The sequence below is a fragment of the Lonchura striata genome, chromosome 5 (genome assembly GCF_050655825.1).
Source record: "Lonchura striata isolate lonStrDom1 chromosome 5, ASM5065582v1, whole genome shotgun sequence".
Taxonomy (NCBI): domain Eukaryota; kingdom Metazoa; phylum Chordata; class Aves; order Passeriformes; family Estrildidae; genus Lonchura; species Lonchura striata.
Window position 1 is genome coordinate 69,092,729 of NC_140707.1, and position 14,512 is coordinate 69,107,240.

Here is a 14,512-nt window from a genome sequence, read left to right on the forward strand (position 1 = left end):
GGGAGCCACGAGAGACCGGCACAGGGGCTGTTGGCTGGGGCCTGGAGGGACAGCGCCAGGGCCACTGGCTTCCCACTGACAGAGGGCGGCCTTGGGCTGGAGCTGTGCAAGGACTTCTGCTCTCTGAGGCTGCTGAGCCTCTGGCCCACGCTGCCCACAGGAGCTGTGGCTGCCCCATCCCTGGCAGTGTTCCAGGCCAGCTTGGATGGGCCTTGCAGCAACCTGGCCTAGCGCAAGGTGGCCCGGCCCTTGGCAGCAGGGCTGGGACAAGACAATTTCTAAGCACCCTTCCAAGCCCAGGCATTCTGGGATTCTGTCATCAGAGGGGCTGGGGGTGGCTTGGCTTAATTTCGCCTACAGGTAATTCACCACCCTGAGTTTGGTTGAGTTCCAGGAGCCGTGTTCATGAGGCCAGATTCACAGCCCGTGACATTTACCACTACTATGGGCCAGGCTGAGATCAATAAAGTCTTGCACACTCCAGATTCTGCACAAATTGCCTTTTATTGACACCAGAGCAGTGCGTTTTCCACTTTGCCACTTATAAATGCACTAACTCTAGAGCAGGAATGTGGGTTGCAACAGATAGCAAGACTAGATAAGGCTTTACATCTCTATAAAATTTATATCATAGATGTTACCTATTATAGGCATATGGTATAGAATATATATTACAGAGTTATATTCATATTTCATGTATACAGCAAGTCTGTATCATATGTATGCTGTATATGTAATAAATATATCTATTTTATCTAAAAACGTCCGGACATAAAGGGACTATGAGCAACAATCACAACAGACACGGACAATAACTATGCGTTCTACTGTTACTATTTAAACAAAATTACATATGCAACTCTTTAAAATTACTTTTTATCCTGACATAACTCCATATTTCATATGTTGATATTATTTATATTACTATATTGTTTTGATTTATCGTATTTTACTAGTATATATGATAATTCATCAACTTTATCGTATATAACAGGCATACACAATATATCAACCTATTGTCGTGGCTTGACACGGAAAAAAAAATTTTTCCGGAAGGAAGAGGTCAATTTGGATCTTGAACAATGGAAGGTGGACACGCCTCTGAGAACACAGAGGGGTTATAAGCAGAATTCCCAGGAGAACTGGCTCTCTCTGGTTCCGGTCAGCGCGCAGTGCAGCCTCTCCCCTGTCCAGCCGTGGCTGGGTGGGCAGGGGAAGGCCCATGGCCTGACTGAGGTAGGCCCGAGGGTAGAGAGACTGGAGCCAGGCTGGCCCCGTGCAGATGGGAGGGTGGAGAAATCTGGGATGTCTCTGTTCCCCCCAAGAGTTTCTCTCCCTCTCGGGAGAGAGAAAGAGACAGCAGCAATTTTGTCAGCAATTTCACCGTGGTGAAGGAGGAGTTGGGGGGGCCGCAAGGTGCCCTGTCGTGTGGGAGTTGCTGGAGTCTGGGCATCGAGCCATCCGGGGAGTTTGGACTTTTAACCTTTCCTTGAGAAATGAAAGCTTTGTGAATTTTCCTTTCCCCTCCTCAGTTTGAAAGAGAGGAAGAGGGACACCTTGTACCCTGGGATGTTAGAAGGAGGAATTCTAGATGGGAGGGGGACCAGGAGTGGCTTTTGGCCGGACTTTTTCTGTGTTGGCCACAAACTGAACCAATCTTCTCCTCCAAGAGAGACTGTATTTTAGGAAAATGCTAGAGCAAAGTCAAGAGACCTGCTTCAGCTGGGAAAAGACAGAAGTGGAGTGAACAGAGAAAAAGTTAGGGGGTTTGTGGTGGTGCCCCCTGTCTCAAAAGAAGAAGAGAAGAAGATCTCTGTTCTTGGACCCTCAGCCCCAGGGGAAAAATGGGAAAACGGGGGGGACTGTGGTCCCAAGAAATGAAAAACGGAACTGTTGTTTTCTCCCCTCTTGGCAGGGCATCCTTGAAAAGAAAAATCCTAAAAGCAGTCTGTCCAGCCATGCATTGGTGGTGAGAGCACTGTGCATGGAAAGGAGAAGGGTCACCATGGCAAACTTTTCTCTGGGTGGTGCCATGTGTGATATGGAAACACAGGATGTGGAGCTGTGTTTTCTTGGGTGGCCTGTGGCACAGGAGAAACTCTGTTCCCTCGAAGGGCTGAGTATCGATCGTCTAGAGGGTGGCAACCTGATTGGGGTCCAGATTGTGTCTCAGTGTGGTTTGTTGGAGTTGGGTGGTGGGAGGAGGTGTCACGATCCGCTTATAGCGGGGTGTCGTGATGGTTCGTTAGCCGATCCCAAAGTGCAAAAGACACTCAGCAGTTTAATCACAACAAATGCACCTTTATTAAGGGCCAAAACAATAAATGCGATAGTGGGTTCAGAAAAGAAATAAGAAGGATAGAGAGAGAGAGAGAAGGGGGGATGGGAATAGCTACCAACACAGGCGGAGTCCTCACTGGTCCGGACGATGTGGATCCGTCTTGTTGTGTTGGGGAGAGTCTCCAAAGTCGTACCTAACCCAGGGGTCTAGTTATAGTTCACAGAGGGAAAAAGGGGGGGAACAGGCAGAACAATGAGAGTCTATTGAAATTGCTGGGGGGAACAAGTGTATTTACAGAAAATCATCTAGGCTGAACAAACACAATGAAGGATAAGTCCATTGAAGTTACTGGAGAAGAACAGGTCAGGTCATTCTCTCCCTTCGCCCACTGTTTGTGGTAGGAGTCTCAGTCTCAGTCCTTGGGGAGAGGGTTCTTGATCTCCGTCTGTCACGGTGGTAGTGAGGCAGATGAGGGGTCTTCAGTGAGAGACCACCAGAGTCACCCCAACAGTTCATTTGGCTTAAAGGTGGAGAGTGAAGCAGGAATTGCAGTAGGCTGCTCGATGCTGGGTCCACGCTGGGTCTTCGCCAAGTCCTTGCCAACCCCTTGCCAAGTTCCTGCCGGGCCTCATTGGGAACAGCACGTAATGGTACAGCGGCTGCACCGGGACTATTGTCTTCTCCAAGCTGGAACTGCAGAGGGGGAAGGGAAATCCTGCTTGTGGCAATCGGCAGGCAAATGAGTGAGGGTCTTCAGACGGCCTCTTACAGGAGGAATGCTTTGCAAGGTTTTCATTTTGATCTTTGTGTGCTTTTTTGTTTCCTTTTTCTTTCTTTTCTTCCTTTTGTAGTAGTAGTTTAATAAAGCTTTTTTCCTCTTATTAAGCTTGGGCCTGCTTTGCTCTGTTCTCGAGTTCACTTAACAGCATTCAAGGGAGAGATTTTCATGGGGGCACTGGCCTTGTGCCAGTGTCAAACCATGACACCCATGAAACAAAAACCTTGATTCCTCTATAGACAAAATTTCATGTCAGCTCCAACACACGTGGTTCAATGCTGACATCAAGGTGTCTCTTCCGGGGACAAGGAGAGGCTCCATCCATTGACTCATCCTGGGCCAGCAGCGCCAGTTTTTCCTCTAGGCCTTTTTTCTTTTTTTCTTTTTCTGTCCCAGATCCCCACTTCTTTCATGCTGGACATTTTAGCCCACCTCAAAGGCTGGGAAGAACTGCATATTGCAGGTGGGGTTCGGAGACTTTGGCCCTGCGCGCAGAGCAGGGCTCAATGACAACTGGGTGCCTTTTTTGGAAAGTGAGATGATAGCAGGAAGTAGAATAAACCCTCCCGTTGCCGTCCACCTGCTGAGGTGGCAGCAGAGGCCGTTGGACCTGCGCCAGAGCCTTTGCACGCCTCCTCTTCTCATTAAAGCACCAAATTTCTGCTAGGAGGTGCTTGTCTGCTGCCAGCTGCCAGCAGCACAAGCACAGCTCTGTGCACATGGCCATGGCTCCTGCCCTTCCTTCAGTCATCTTCTCCGAGAGCGATTCTTTTGAACGTCTTGTGCAGCACCCGGTATTCCTGCATGGCCTGGGTGTGGGCAGTCGGCTGCTCCGCCATGTGATGGAAGAGATTGTATCTCCTACGGCTTTGTACATCTGGGGGTAAATTGATGTCCTGAGGAAACTCCCGGTTACCCACAATGAAGTGTTCGAGGCATTTCCTTCGCAAGCATATATGCAGGCTGTCCCTGATATCCGTCAGTCGCTCCCGGAGATGTCCCCTGCGCCACGATGATGTGGGCTTGAAAGAGAGCAGGTGCATGACAATGGTCTTCATGGTGTAGGTGGAGAAGGTGTAGCCCAGCACAAGGCGGGCGAAGAACTGAAGGCATTTGAGGTGCAAGCTGTCAGGGGGGGCCTGCCTGGCAATGTACTTGAAGTACTCAACCTCTGCCACAGCGTAGGACTCAGGCCAGATTGTGCTGAGTGTGTAGGCCTCTCTAGGCTGGCTGCTCACAAAGATGGCTGAGTCACATCTGCGCACCCCGAAGAGCATCTCAATCCTGAAGCTTTCTTCACCATTGGTCACCTTGAATTGGCAGGAGCGTGTGGAGGGCAGCAGCGTTAAATGCCAGTTGTGCGACTGAGGCAAAGCTGGCCAGATTGCTTTCACCAGTTGCCGGAACCAGCGGGCAGTTTTGTGCACGTCCAGGTAGGAGTCGGTGCACAGGGTGTCTAGGAGGCTGGGATCCTGATTCCTCCTCAACTCCTCCTCGGGGTGGTGCAGGAAGCACAGCATGTTCTCACCCTGCTGCTGCCCCGTGCAGGTGCACTCCAGCTGCACGCGGACACGGAAGTTCCTGACGTGCCTCTGCCCTGCGCCGTCCAGCTCCAGGTGGAAGCTGTGGCCTCGAGGAGGAGTCATGGGTATGAGCACACGGTACACCACATCCTGCTCACGGGGACTCCAACCTTCAAAGGCACTGCCCACCCCGATGGCTCGGTGCAGGACTGGGTAGAAACTGTCAGACAAGACATGCCCAAAGTAAATTGCGTAATTGTCCATCAGGTCAGTTGTCCACTCACAGCCTTTCTGCAGGTCCTGTACAGGCCACTGTATGCGCTCCATGATAGCTTGTCCATCACCATCGTCAAAAGGGTCGTCTTCTTCTTGGGCTACATTTGCAACATCATTGTTGTTTTCTGCAAGTGCAGCCCCATTGACAACATCATTTCCATCATTGTCATCTTCATTTCCAGCAACATTGCCAACTTCCTCTTCATTTGCACCATGGTTTTCTTCTTCATTCTCCTCTCTCCTCAGGCTGCTTTTCCACCCAATAATCCGCAGGACCAAGACCAGGGCCAGGAGCACAGCAACAGCTAAGAGCTGCAGGTGTTGCATCTTCTTCTGGGAGAGCTGCTCCACCTCCTGCTCCAGCCGAAGCCTCTCCCGTTCCAGGTACTTTGCACGCGCTTCCATGCGCCAATGTGTTTCCTCATCCAAACCGTCACCCACGGGCGGCGGGTACTGGATGAGACCTTGCAAGAGCGCGAACAGGAACACGACTGGATCCATGGTCTGCAGGAGGAGGGAGAGAAGGCCTTGAGTGGGGAAGGGAGGGAGGGAGGGAGGGAGGGAACTACTGGTTGCAGGAGGGAGGACAGGATGCTCAGGGTTCTGGGTGCAGGAAGGACAGGGCCCCAGACAGCTGGCAGGCAGCAAGGGCTATGCCAGTGCCCCTGGAGCTGCAGCAGCAGCAGCAGCAGCAGCAGCCCTGTGGCCTGCCCAAGGCTCTCCCATGAGGGGCTGTCCCTGCACACAGGGGGAGAAGGCAGCCCCGACTGCAGCGTTTCTGCCCCAGCTCTTGTCCCCAGCCCAGCCTCCCTGCCACGTGTGTACTCACCGCTCGCCCAAGCAATACAGGGCCAGTGTTAACCTGCTGGGGCCTTTTATTGCTTCCCCCTCTGTGACACGTCCCCTGTGATGTCACAGGCGTCAGAGCGCATCACAGCCCAGCCAAGGCCACCCTTTGTCCCCTCAGCCAACTCCTCCCTCAGGAACTCAGAGTGGCCCTGGTGTACTGCTTAAGGCTGCCCTCAAGTGAAGCTGTTCCAAAGAGCTCCCATTGTTCTCTCTTTTGCATTTATTTGCATCTGCCCTTCATTGACAATCTCATAGATATCCCTGTTGGAAGGCGCCCTTGAGGATCATTGAGTGTAAGCTTTGACTCCTCACGGGTTGAGCTACACTCAAATCTCAGAGTCAGTGAGGTTGACAAAGTCCCTGGAGATCATACAGTGTGACTGCAAACTTAACACTGCCAACCGCACCACTCAGCCTCGTCCCCAAATGCCACATCCACGCCACTTTTAAACCTTTCTGAGGGTGGTGACTCAGCTGCTGGCAGAGGAGAGAAGAGTGGTGCTTTTGCACTGTATTTGCCATGATTCAGTGGGACAGAATGGGATCTAGATGGACAGAAGAGTTTCAGATTTCCCAGAAAGGTTTCCACGTGAGGAGGACCTTTGTGCCAAATACATCAACCAAGGGAATCCATCCCCTTTCCAGCAGAAGGAAAAATCCAAGTTTTTCCATGTAGAAAATGGAAAAGTTTGGAGTCAAAGTCAGTGCTGGAATGTCCGTGTGGGTTTTGCTCACCAGCAAGGCCTGACGGTGAAGAGGGGATCTCAGCAGCCAAGAAATGCCCCCTGGCTCTGGGGCCATCCATGGCACGGGCAGCACAAGTGAGAGCCCTTGCATGGCCTTTGCCTTCAGCAAGGCTCCAGTTTGGGCAAAGCCTGAATTCCCTGGGAAAGCAGCTCAGATTTACACTGCCCAGCCTGAAGGATGCCAGAGGACAGACAAGCTCAAGAAGGTGCTAGTGCAGTGCAGCTTAGGCTACAGCTTTCTGCCCTTGTATCTCTGGAGCCTTGGAGGGGAAGGCTGCGTGCCTTGCAGTGAATTCCACCAGCTCTCCTGCTAACAGCCCTGGACACCCCAAGGCTCTTTGGTCTCAGCACAGGCAAGAGCAGGAAGAAATCCTCACCTGGCTTTGGATAGCCCTGAGATGAGCAAGGACGAGCAAGGACGAGCAAGGACTTCTTCTTTTGCTGAGAAGCCGCAAGCAGCACCGCACAGCTGCTTCTCTCAGGCAGCAATCACTGAAAATGGAAACCTTAGTCTTTGGGTTTGGGCTTTGTGTTGTGTATTGTTTGGAGCTTTTCCCCCCGCAGGAAAACCTCTGGCATTTGCCATCGTGCACGCCTGCCTCTGAGTGATCCTCTCTCGGTGCAGCCTAGATGGAACTCAAAATTGTGCCTTTGCCCCTCTCTTTCCCCTGGTACCATGAGTCAGTTCCCGGGATTGATGGGTACAGCGTTTCTGTTTTCTCACCTTGTGCTCGGGAGCTGGGAGAGCCGCCCACCCCCCTCTCCATCGCCACCTTGACCCTAAAAGCGTTTTACAGTAGGTCAAGGCGGCACGTTGCCAGTGGCTCAGCTGACAGCACGGGTGCTTGCCAAGGTGGAAGGCTCATCTGCGTGGCTTGAGTCAGCTCACAGCTGCCAGTATCTGGGCTGTGTCCCGGCCCACATGAGTCCTGCCATCAAGTTGCAGGGCACAGACCTGATACTGACAAGTCCGGCTGGATACCATGTCCCCAGGTGCTACATTCAGACATTCCTGAAGTGCCTCAAGCAATGACAATTCCACCAATTGCATGGGCAGCTGTTGCCAGTGCTGGACAACGCTTTCAGAGGAGAAATTTGTCCCAACTACCCAATCTAATCGTCCTCTGGCAGTAGTTGAGGCCATTTCCTCTTGTCCTCTCCCTTGTTTCCTGGGAGCAGAGGCTGACGCGCAGCGCAGCAGCCCCGCCCTCCTGTCTGGGAGCTGCAGTGAGAGAGAAAGTTCCTCTGTGATCCTGGCTGTGAGCGCAGCCGTGTGTTCCCCCTTCTGTGTGCCCGGCCCCTCCGGCCCTGCTGCCCTGCTCGCGGAGCCCTGTCCCCGGGCAGGGCCGTTCCCTGCCCAGGCGCTGCCCCATGGGGTGCTCCCTGCTGCGGCCGGGGCTGGCCCCAGAGCAGGGTCCCGCTGCGGGTGGCCCCGGGCCGGCCGCGTGTCCCCGGCCGGCTGTGCCCGGGCAGCTGCCTCAGCCCTGAGGGCTGCAGAGCTGCGGGAGCCCACGGCTCTCTGCCGGCCGCGCTCCAGAGCTCCCAGCTCCAGCTGGCAGGGCCTCAGCGCCCGCCCTGTGCCCTCCCGCAGCGACAGACAGGCCGGGCCCTGCTTGCTGCCCTCCTGGCGGCATTCCTGGCCCCTGCGCTCCCCAAGGGCTTCTCCAGGGGCACCCTCCTGCGGCCTTTGGCTCCCTGCACGGGAGCCACGAGAGACCGGCACAGGGGCTGTTGGCTGGGGCCTGGAGGGACAGCGCCAGGGCCACTGGCTTCCCACTGACAGAGGGCGGCCTTGGGCTGGAGCTGTGCAAGGACTTCTGCTCTCTGAGGCTGCTGAGCCTCTGGCCCACGCTGCCCACAGGAGCTGTGGCTGCCCCATCCCTGGCAGTGTTCCAGGCCAGCTTGGATGGGCCTTGCAGCAACCTGGCCTAGCGCAAGGTGGCCCGGCCCTTGGCAGCAGGGATGGGACAAGACAATTTCTAAGCACCCTTCCAAGCCCAGGCATTCTGGGATTCTGTCATCAGAGGGGCTGGGGGTGGCTTGGCTTAATTTCGCCTACAGGTAATTCACCACTCTGAGTTTGCTTGAGTTCCAGGAGCCGTGTTCATGAGGCCAGATTCACAGCCCGTGACATTTACCACTACTATGGGCCAGGCTGAGATCAATAAAGTCTTGCACACTCCAGATTCTGCACAAATTGCCTTTTATTGACACCAGAGCAGTGCGTTTTCCACTTTGCCACTTATAAATGCACTAACTCTAGAGCAGGAATGTGGGTTGCAACAGATAGCAAGACTAGATATGGCTTTACATCTCTATAAAATTTATATCATACATGTAATCTATTATAGGCATATGGTATAGAATATATATTACAGAGTTATATTCATATTTCATGTATACAGCAAGTCTGTATCATATGTATGCTATATATGTAATAAATATATCTATTTTATCTAAAAACGTCCGGACATAAAGGGACTATGAGCAACAATCACAACAGACACGGACAATAACTATGCTTTCTACTGTTACTATTTAAACAAAATTACATATGCAACTCTTTAAAATTACTTTTTATCCTGACATAACTCCATATTTCATATGTTGATATTATTTATATTACTATATTGTTTTGATTTATCGTATTTTACTAGTATATATGATAATTCATCAACTTTATCGTATACAACTGGCATATACAATATATCTACCTATTGTCATGGTTTGACACGGAAAAAGAAAAATTTCCGGAAGGAAGAGGTCAATTTGGATCTTGAACAATGGAAGGTGGACACGCCTCTGAGAACACAGAGGGGTTATAAGCAGAATTCCCAGGAGAACTGGCTCTCTCTGGTTCCGGTCAGCGCGCAGTGCAGCCTCTCCCCTGTCCAGCCGTGGCTGGGTGGGCAGGGGAAGGCCCATGGCCTGACTGAGGTAGGCCCGAGGGTAGAGAGACTGGAGCCAGGCTGGCCCCGTGCAGATGGGAGGGTGGAGAAATCTGGGATGTCTCTGTTCCCCCCAAGAGTTTCTCTCCCTCTCGGGAGAGAGAAAGAGACAGCAGCAATTTTGTCAGCAATTTCACCGTGGTGAAGGAGGAGTTGGGGGGGCCGCAAGGTGCCCTGTCGTGTGGGAGTTGCTGGAGTCTGGGCATCGAGCCATCCGGGGAGTTTGGACTTTTAACCTTTCCTTGAGAAATGAAAGCTTTGTGAATTTTCCTTTCCCCTCCTCAGTTTGAAAGAGAGGAAGAGGGACACCTTGTACCCTGGGATGTTAGAAGGAGGAATTCTAGATGGGAGGGGGACCAGGAGTGGCTTTTGGCCGGACTTTTTCTGTGTTGGCCACAAACTGAACCAATCTTCTCCTCCAAGAGAGACTGTATTTTAGGAAAATGCTAGAGCAAAGTCAAGAGACCTGCTTCAGCTGGGAAAAGACAGAAGTGGAGTGAACAGAGAAAAAGTTAGGGGGTTTGTGGTGGTGCCCCCTGTCTCAAAAGAAGAAGAGAAGAAGATCTCTGTTCTTGGACCCTCAGCCCCAGGGGAAAAATGGGAAAACGGGGGGGACTGTGGTCCCAAGAAATGAAAAACGGAACTGTTGTTTTCTCCCCTCTTGGCAGGGCATCCTTGAAAAGAAAAATCCTAAAAGCAGTCTGTCCAGCCATGCATTGGTGGTGAGAGCACTGTGCATGGAAAGGAGAAGGGTCACCATGGCAAACTTTTCTCTGGGTGGTGCCATGTGTGATATGGAAACACAGGATGTGGAGCTGTGTTTTCTTGGGTGGCCTGTGGCACAGGAGAAACTCTGTTCCCTCGAAGGGCTGAGTATCGATCGTCTAGAGGGTGGCAACCTGATTGGGGTCCAGATTGTGTCTCAGTGTGGTTTGTTGGAGTTGGGTGGTGGGAGGAGGTGTCACGATCCGCTTATAGCGGGGTGTCGTGATGGTTCGTTAGCCGATCCCAAAGTGCAAAAGACACTCAGCAGTTTAATCACAACAAATGCACCTTTATTAAGGGCCAAAACAATAAATGCGATAGTGGGTTCAGAAAAGAAATAAGAAGGATAGAGAGAGAGAGAGAAGGGGGGATGGGAATAGCTACCAACACAGGCGGAGTCCTCACTGGTCCGGACGATGTGGATCCGTCTTGTTGTGTTGGGGAGAGTCTCCAAAGTCGTACCTAACCCAGGGGTCTAGTTATAGTTCACAGAGGGAAAAAGGGGGGGAACAGGCAGAACAATGAGAGTCTATTGAAATTGCTGGGGGGAACAAGTGTATTTACAGAAAATCATCTAGGCTGAACAAACACAATGAAGGATAAGTCCATTGAAGTTACTGGAGAAGAACAGGTCAGGTCATTCTCTCCCTTCGCCCACTGTTTGTGGTAGGAGTCTCAGTCTCAGTCCTTGGGGAGAGGGTTCTTGATCTCCGTCTGTCACGGTGGTAGTGAGGCAGATGAGGGGTCTTCAGTGAGAGACCACCAGAGTCACCCCAACAGTTCATTTGGCTTAAAGGTGGAGAGTGAAGCAGGAATTGCAGTAGGCTGCTCGATGCTGGGTCCACGCTGGGTCTTCGCCAAGTCCTTGCCAACCCCTTGCCAAGTTCCTGCCGGGCCTCATTGGGAACAGCACGTAATGGTACAGCGGCTGCACCGGGACTATTGTCTTCTCCAAGCTGGAACTGCAGAGGGGGAAGGGAAATCCTGCTTGTGGCAATCGGCAGGCAAATGAGTGAGGGTCTTCAGACGGCCTCTTACAGGAGGAATGCTTTGCAAGGTTTTCATTTTGATCTTTGTGTGCTTTTTTGTTTCCTTTTTCTTTCTTTTCTTCCTTTTGTAGTAGTAGCTTAATAAAGCTTTTTTCCTCTTATTAAGCTTGGGCCTGCTTTGCTCTGTTCTCGAGTTCACTTAACAGCATTCAAGGGAGAGATTTTCATGGGGGCACTGGCCTTGTGCCAGTGTCAAACCATGACACCCATGAAACAAAAACCTTGATTCCTCTATAGACAAAATTTCATGTCAGCTCCAACACACGTGGTTCAATGCTGACATCAAGGTGTCTCTTCCGGGGACAAGGAGAGGCTCCATCCATTGACTCATCCTGGGCCAGCAGCGCCAGTTTTTCCTCTAGGCCTTTTTTCTTTTTTTCTTTTTCTGTCCCAGATCCCCACTTCTTTCATGCTGGACATTTTAGCCCACCTCAAAGGCTGGGAAGAACTGCATATTGCAGGTGGGGTTCGGAGACTTTGGCCCTGCGCGCAGAGCAGGGCTCAATGACAACTGGGTGCCTTTTTTGGAAAGTGAGATGATAGCAGGAAGTAGAATAAACCCTCCCGTTGCCGTCCACCTGCTGAGGTGGCAGCAGAGGCCGTTGGACCTGCGCCAGAGCCTTTGCACGCCTCCTCTTCTCATTAAAGCACCAAATTTCTGCTAGGAGGTGCTTGTCTGCTGCCAGCTGCCAGCAGCACAAGCACAGCTCTGTGCACATGGCCATGGCTCCTGCCCTTCCTTCAGTCATCTTCTCCGAGAGCGATTCTTTTGAACGTCTTGTGCAGCACCCGGTATTCCTGCATGGCCTGGGTGTGGGCAGTCGGCTGCTCCGCCATGTGATGGAAGAGATTGTATCTCCTACGGCTTTGTACATCTGGGGGTAAATTGATGTCCTGAGGAAACTCCCGGTTACCCACAATGAAGTGTTCGAGGCATTTCCTTCGCAAGCATATATGCAGGCTGTCCCTGATATCCGTCAGTCGCTCCCGGAGATGTCCCCTGCGCCACGATGATGTGGGCTTGAAAGAGAGCAGGTGCATGACAATGGTCTTCATGGTGTAGGTGGAGAAGGTGTAGCCCAGCACAAGGCGGGCGAAGAACTGAAGGCATTTGAGGTGCAAGCTGTCAGGGGGGGCCTGCCTGGCAATGTACTTGAAGTACTCAACCTCTGCCACAGCGTAGGACTCAGGCCAGATTGTGCTGAGTGTGTAGGCCTCTCTAGGCTGGCTGCTCACAAAGATGGCTGAGTCACATCTGCGCACCCCGAAGAGCATCTCAATCCTGAAGCTTTCTTCACCATTGGTCACCTTGAATTGGCAGGAGCGTGTGGAGGGCAGCAGCGTTAAATGCCAGTTGTGCGACTGAGGCAAAGCTGGCCAGATTGCTTTCACCAGTTGCCGGAACCAGCGGGCAGTTTTGTGCACGTCCAGGTAGGAGTCGGTGCACAGGGTGTCTAGGAGGCTGGGATCCTGATTCCTCCTCAACTCCTCCTCGGGGTGGTGCAGGAAGCACAGCATGTTCTCACCCTGCTGCTGCCCCGTGCAGGTGCACTCCAGCTGCACGCGGACACGGAAGTTCCTGACGTGCCTCTGCCCTGCGCCGTCCAGCTCCAGGTGGAAGCTGTGGCCTCGAGGAGGAGTCATGGGTATGAGCACACGGTACACCACATCCTGCTCACGGGGACTCCAACCTTCAAAGGCACTGCCCACCCCGATGGCTCGGTGCAGGACTGGGTAGAAACTGTCAGACAAGACATGCCCAAAGTAAATTGCGTAATTGTCCATCAGGTCAGTTGTCCACTCACAGCCTTTCTGCAGGTCCTGTACAGGCCACTGTATGCGCTCCATGATAGCTTGTCCATCACCGTCGTCAAAAGGGTCGTCTTCTTCTTGGGCTACATTTGCAACATCATTGTTGTTTTCTGCAAGTGCAGCCCCATTGACAACATCATTTCCATCATTGTCATCTTCATTTCCAGCAACATTGCCAACTTCCTCTTCATTTGCACCATGGTTTTCTTCTTCATTCTCCTCTCTCCTCAGGCTGCTTTTCCACCCAATAATCCGCAGGACCAAGACCAGGGCCAGGAGCACAGCAACAGCTAAGAGCTGCAGGTGTTGCATCTTCTTCTGGGAGAGCTGCTCCACCTCCTGCTCCAGCCGAAGCCTCTCCCGTTCCAGGTACTTTGCACGCGCTTCCATGAGCCAATGTGTTTCCTCATCCAAACCGTCACCCACGGGCGGCGGGTACTGGATGAGACCTTGCAAGAGCGCGAACAGGAACACGACTGGATCCATGGTCTGCAGGAGGAGGGAGAGAAGGCCTTGAGTGGGGAAGGGAGGTAGGGAGGGAGGGAACTACTGGTTGCAGGAGGGAGGACAGGATGCTCAGGGTTCTGGGTGCAGGAAGGACAGGGCCCCAGACAGCTGGCAGGCAGCAAGGGCTAAGCCAGTGCCCCTGGAGCTGCAGCAGCAGCAGCAGCAGCAGCAGCCCTGTGGCCTGCCCAAGGCTCTCCCATGAGGGGCTGTCCCGGCACGCAGGGGGAGAAGGCAGCCCCGACTGCAGCGTTTCTGCCCCAGCTCTTGTCCCCAGCCCAGCCTCCCTGCCACGTGTGTACTCACCGCTCGCCCAAGCAATACAGGGCCAGCGTTAACCTGCTGGGGCCTTTTATTGCTTCCCCCTCTGTGACACGTCCCCTGTGATGTCACAGGCGTCAGAGCGCATCACAGCCCAGCCAAGGCCACCTTTTGTCCCCTCAGCCAACTCCTCCCTCAGGAACTCAGAGTGGCCCTGGTGTACTGCTTAAGGCTGCCCTCAAGTGAAGCTGTTCCAAAGAGCTCCCATTGTTCTCTCTTTTGCATTTATTTGCATCTGCCCTTCATTGACAATCTCATAGATATCCCTGTTGGAAGGCGCCCTTGAGGATCATTGAGTGTAAGCTTTGACTCCTCACGGGTTGAGCTACACTCAAATCTCAGAGTCAGTGAGGTTGAAAAAGTCCCTGGAGATCACACAGTGTGACTGCAAACTTAACACTGCCAACCGCACCACTCAGCCTCGTCCCCAAATGCCACATCCACGCCACTTTTAAACCTTTCTGAGGGTGGTGACTCAGCTGCTGGCAGAGGAGAGAAGAGTGGTGCTTTTGCACTGTATTTGCCATGATTCAGTGGGACAGAATGGGATCTCGATGGACAGAAGAGTTTCAGATTTCCCAGAAAGGTTTCCACGTGAGGAGGACCTTTGTGACAAATACATCAACCAAGGGAATCCATCCCCTTTCCAGCAGAAGGAAA

At 52.5% G+C, this 14,512-nt stretch overlaps 2 protein-coding genes across 2 annotated transcripts; both read right to left on the bottom strand.

The window, feature by feature from the left end:
- Positions 1-242: 242 nt before the first annotated feature.
- LOC144246456 (inositol 1,4,5-trisphosphate receptor-interacting protein-like 1) lies at positions 243-7,335 on the bottom strand. Its single transcript, XM_085580940.1, has one exon. It carries the CDS (start codon positions 5,357-5,359, stop codon positions 3,803-3,805), a length of 1,557 nt encoding a protein of 518 aa, XP_085437066.1. The 5' UTR covers positions 5,360-7,335; the 3' UTR covers positions 243-3,802.
- Positions 7,336-10,434: 3,099 nt separating this feature from the next.
- LOC144246455 (inositol 1,4,5-trisphosphate receptor-interacting protein-like 1) lies at positions 10,435-13,702 on the bottom strand. The gene has a single exon (XM_085580942.1). It carries the CDS (start codon positions 13,511-13,513, stop codon positions 11,957-11,959), a length of 1,557 nt encoding a protein of 518 aa, XP_085437068.1. The 5' UTR covers positions 13,514-13,702; the 3' UTR covers positions 10,435-11,956.
- Between the last annotated feature and the right edge of the window lie 810 nt (positions 13,703-14,512).

Coding starts and splice junctions, on each gene's coding strand:
- LOC144246456 (XM_085580940.1), bottom strand. CDS start 5,359: ATGGATCCAGTCGTGTTCCTGTTCGCGCTCTTGCAAGGTCTCATCCAG.
- LOC144246455 (XM_085580942.1), bottom strand. CDS start 13,513: ATGGATCCAGTCGTGTTCCTGTTCGCGCTCTTGCAAGGTCTCATCCAG.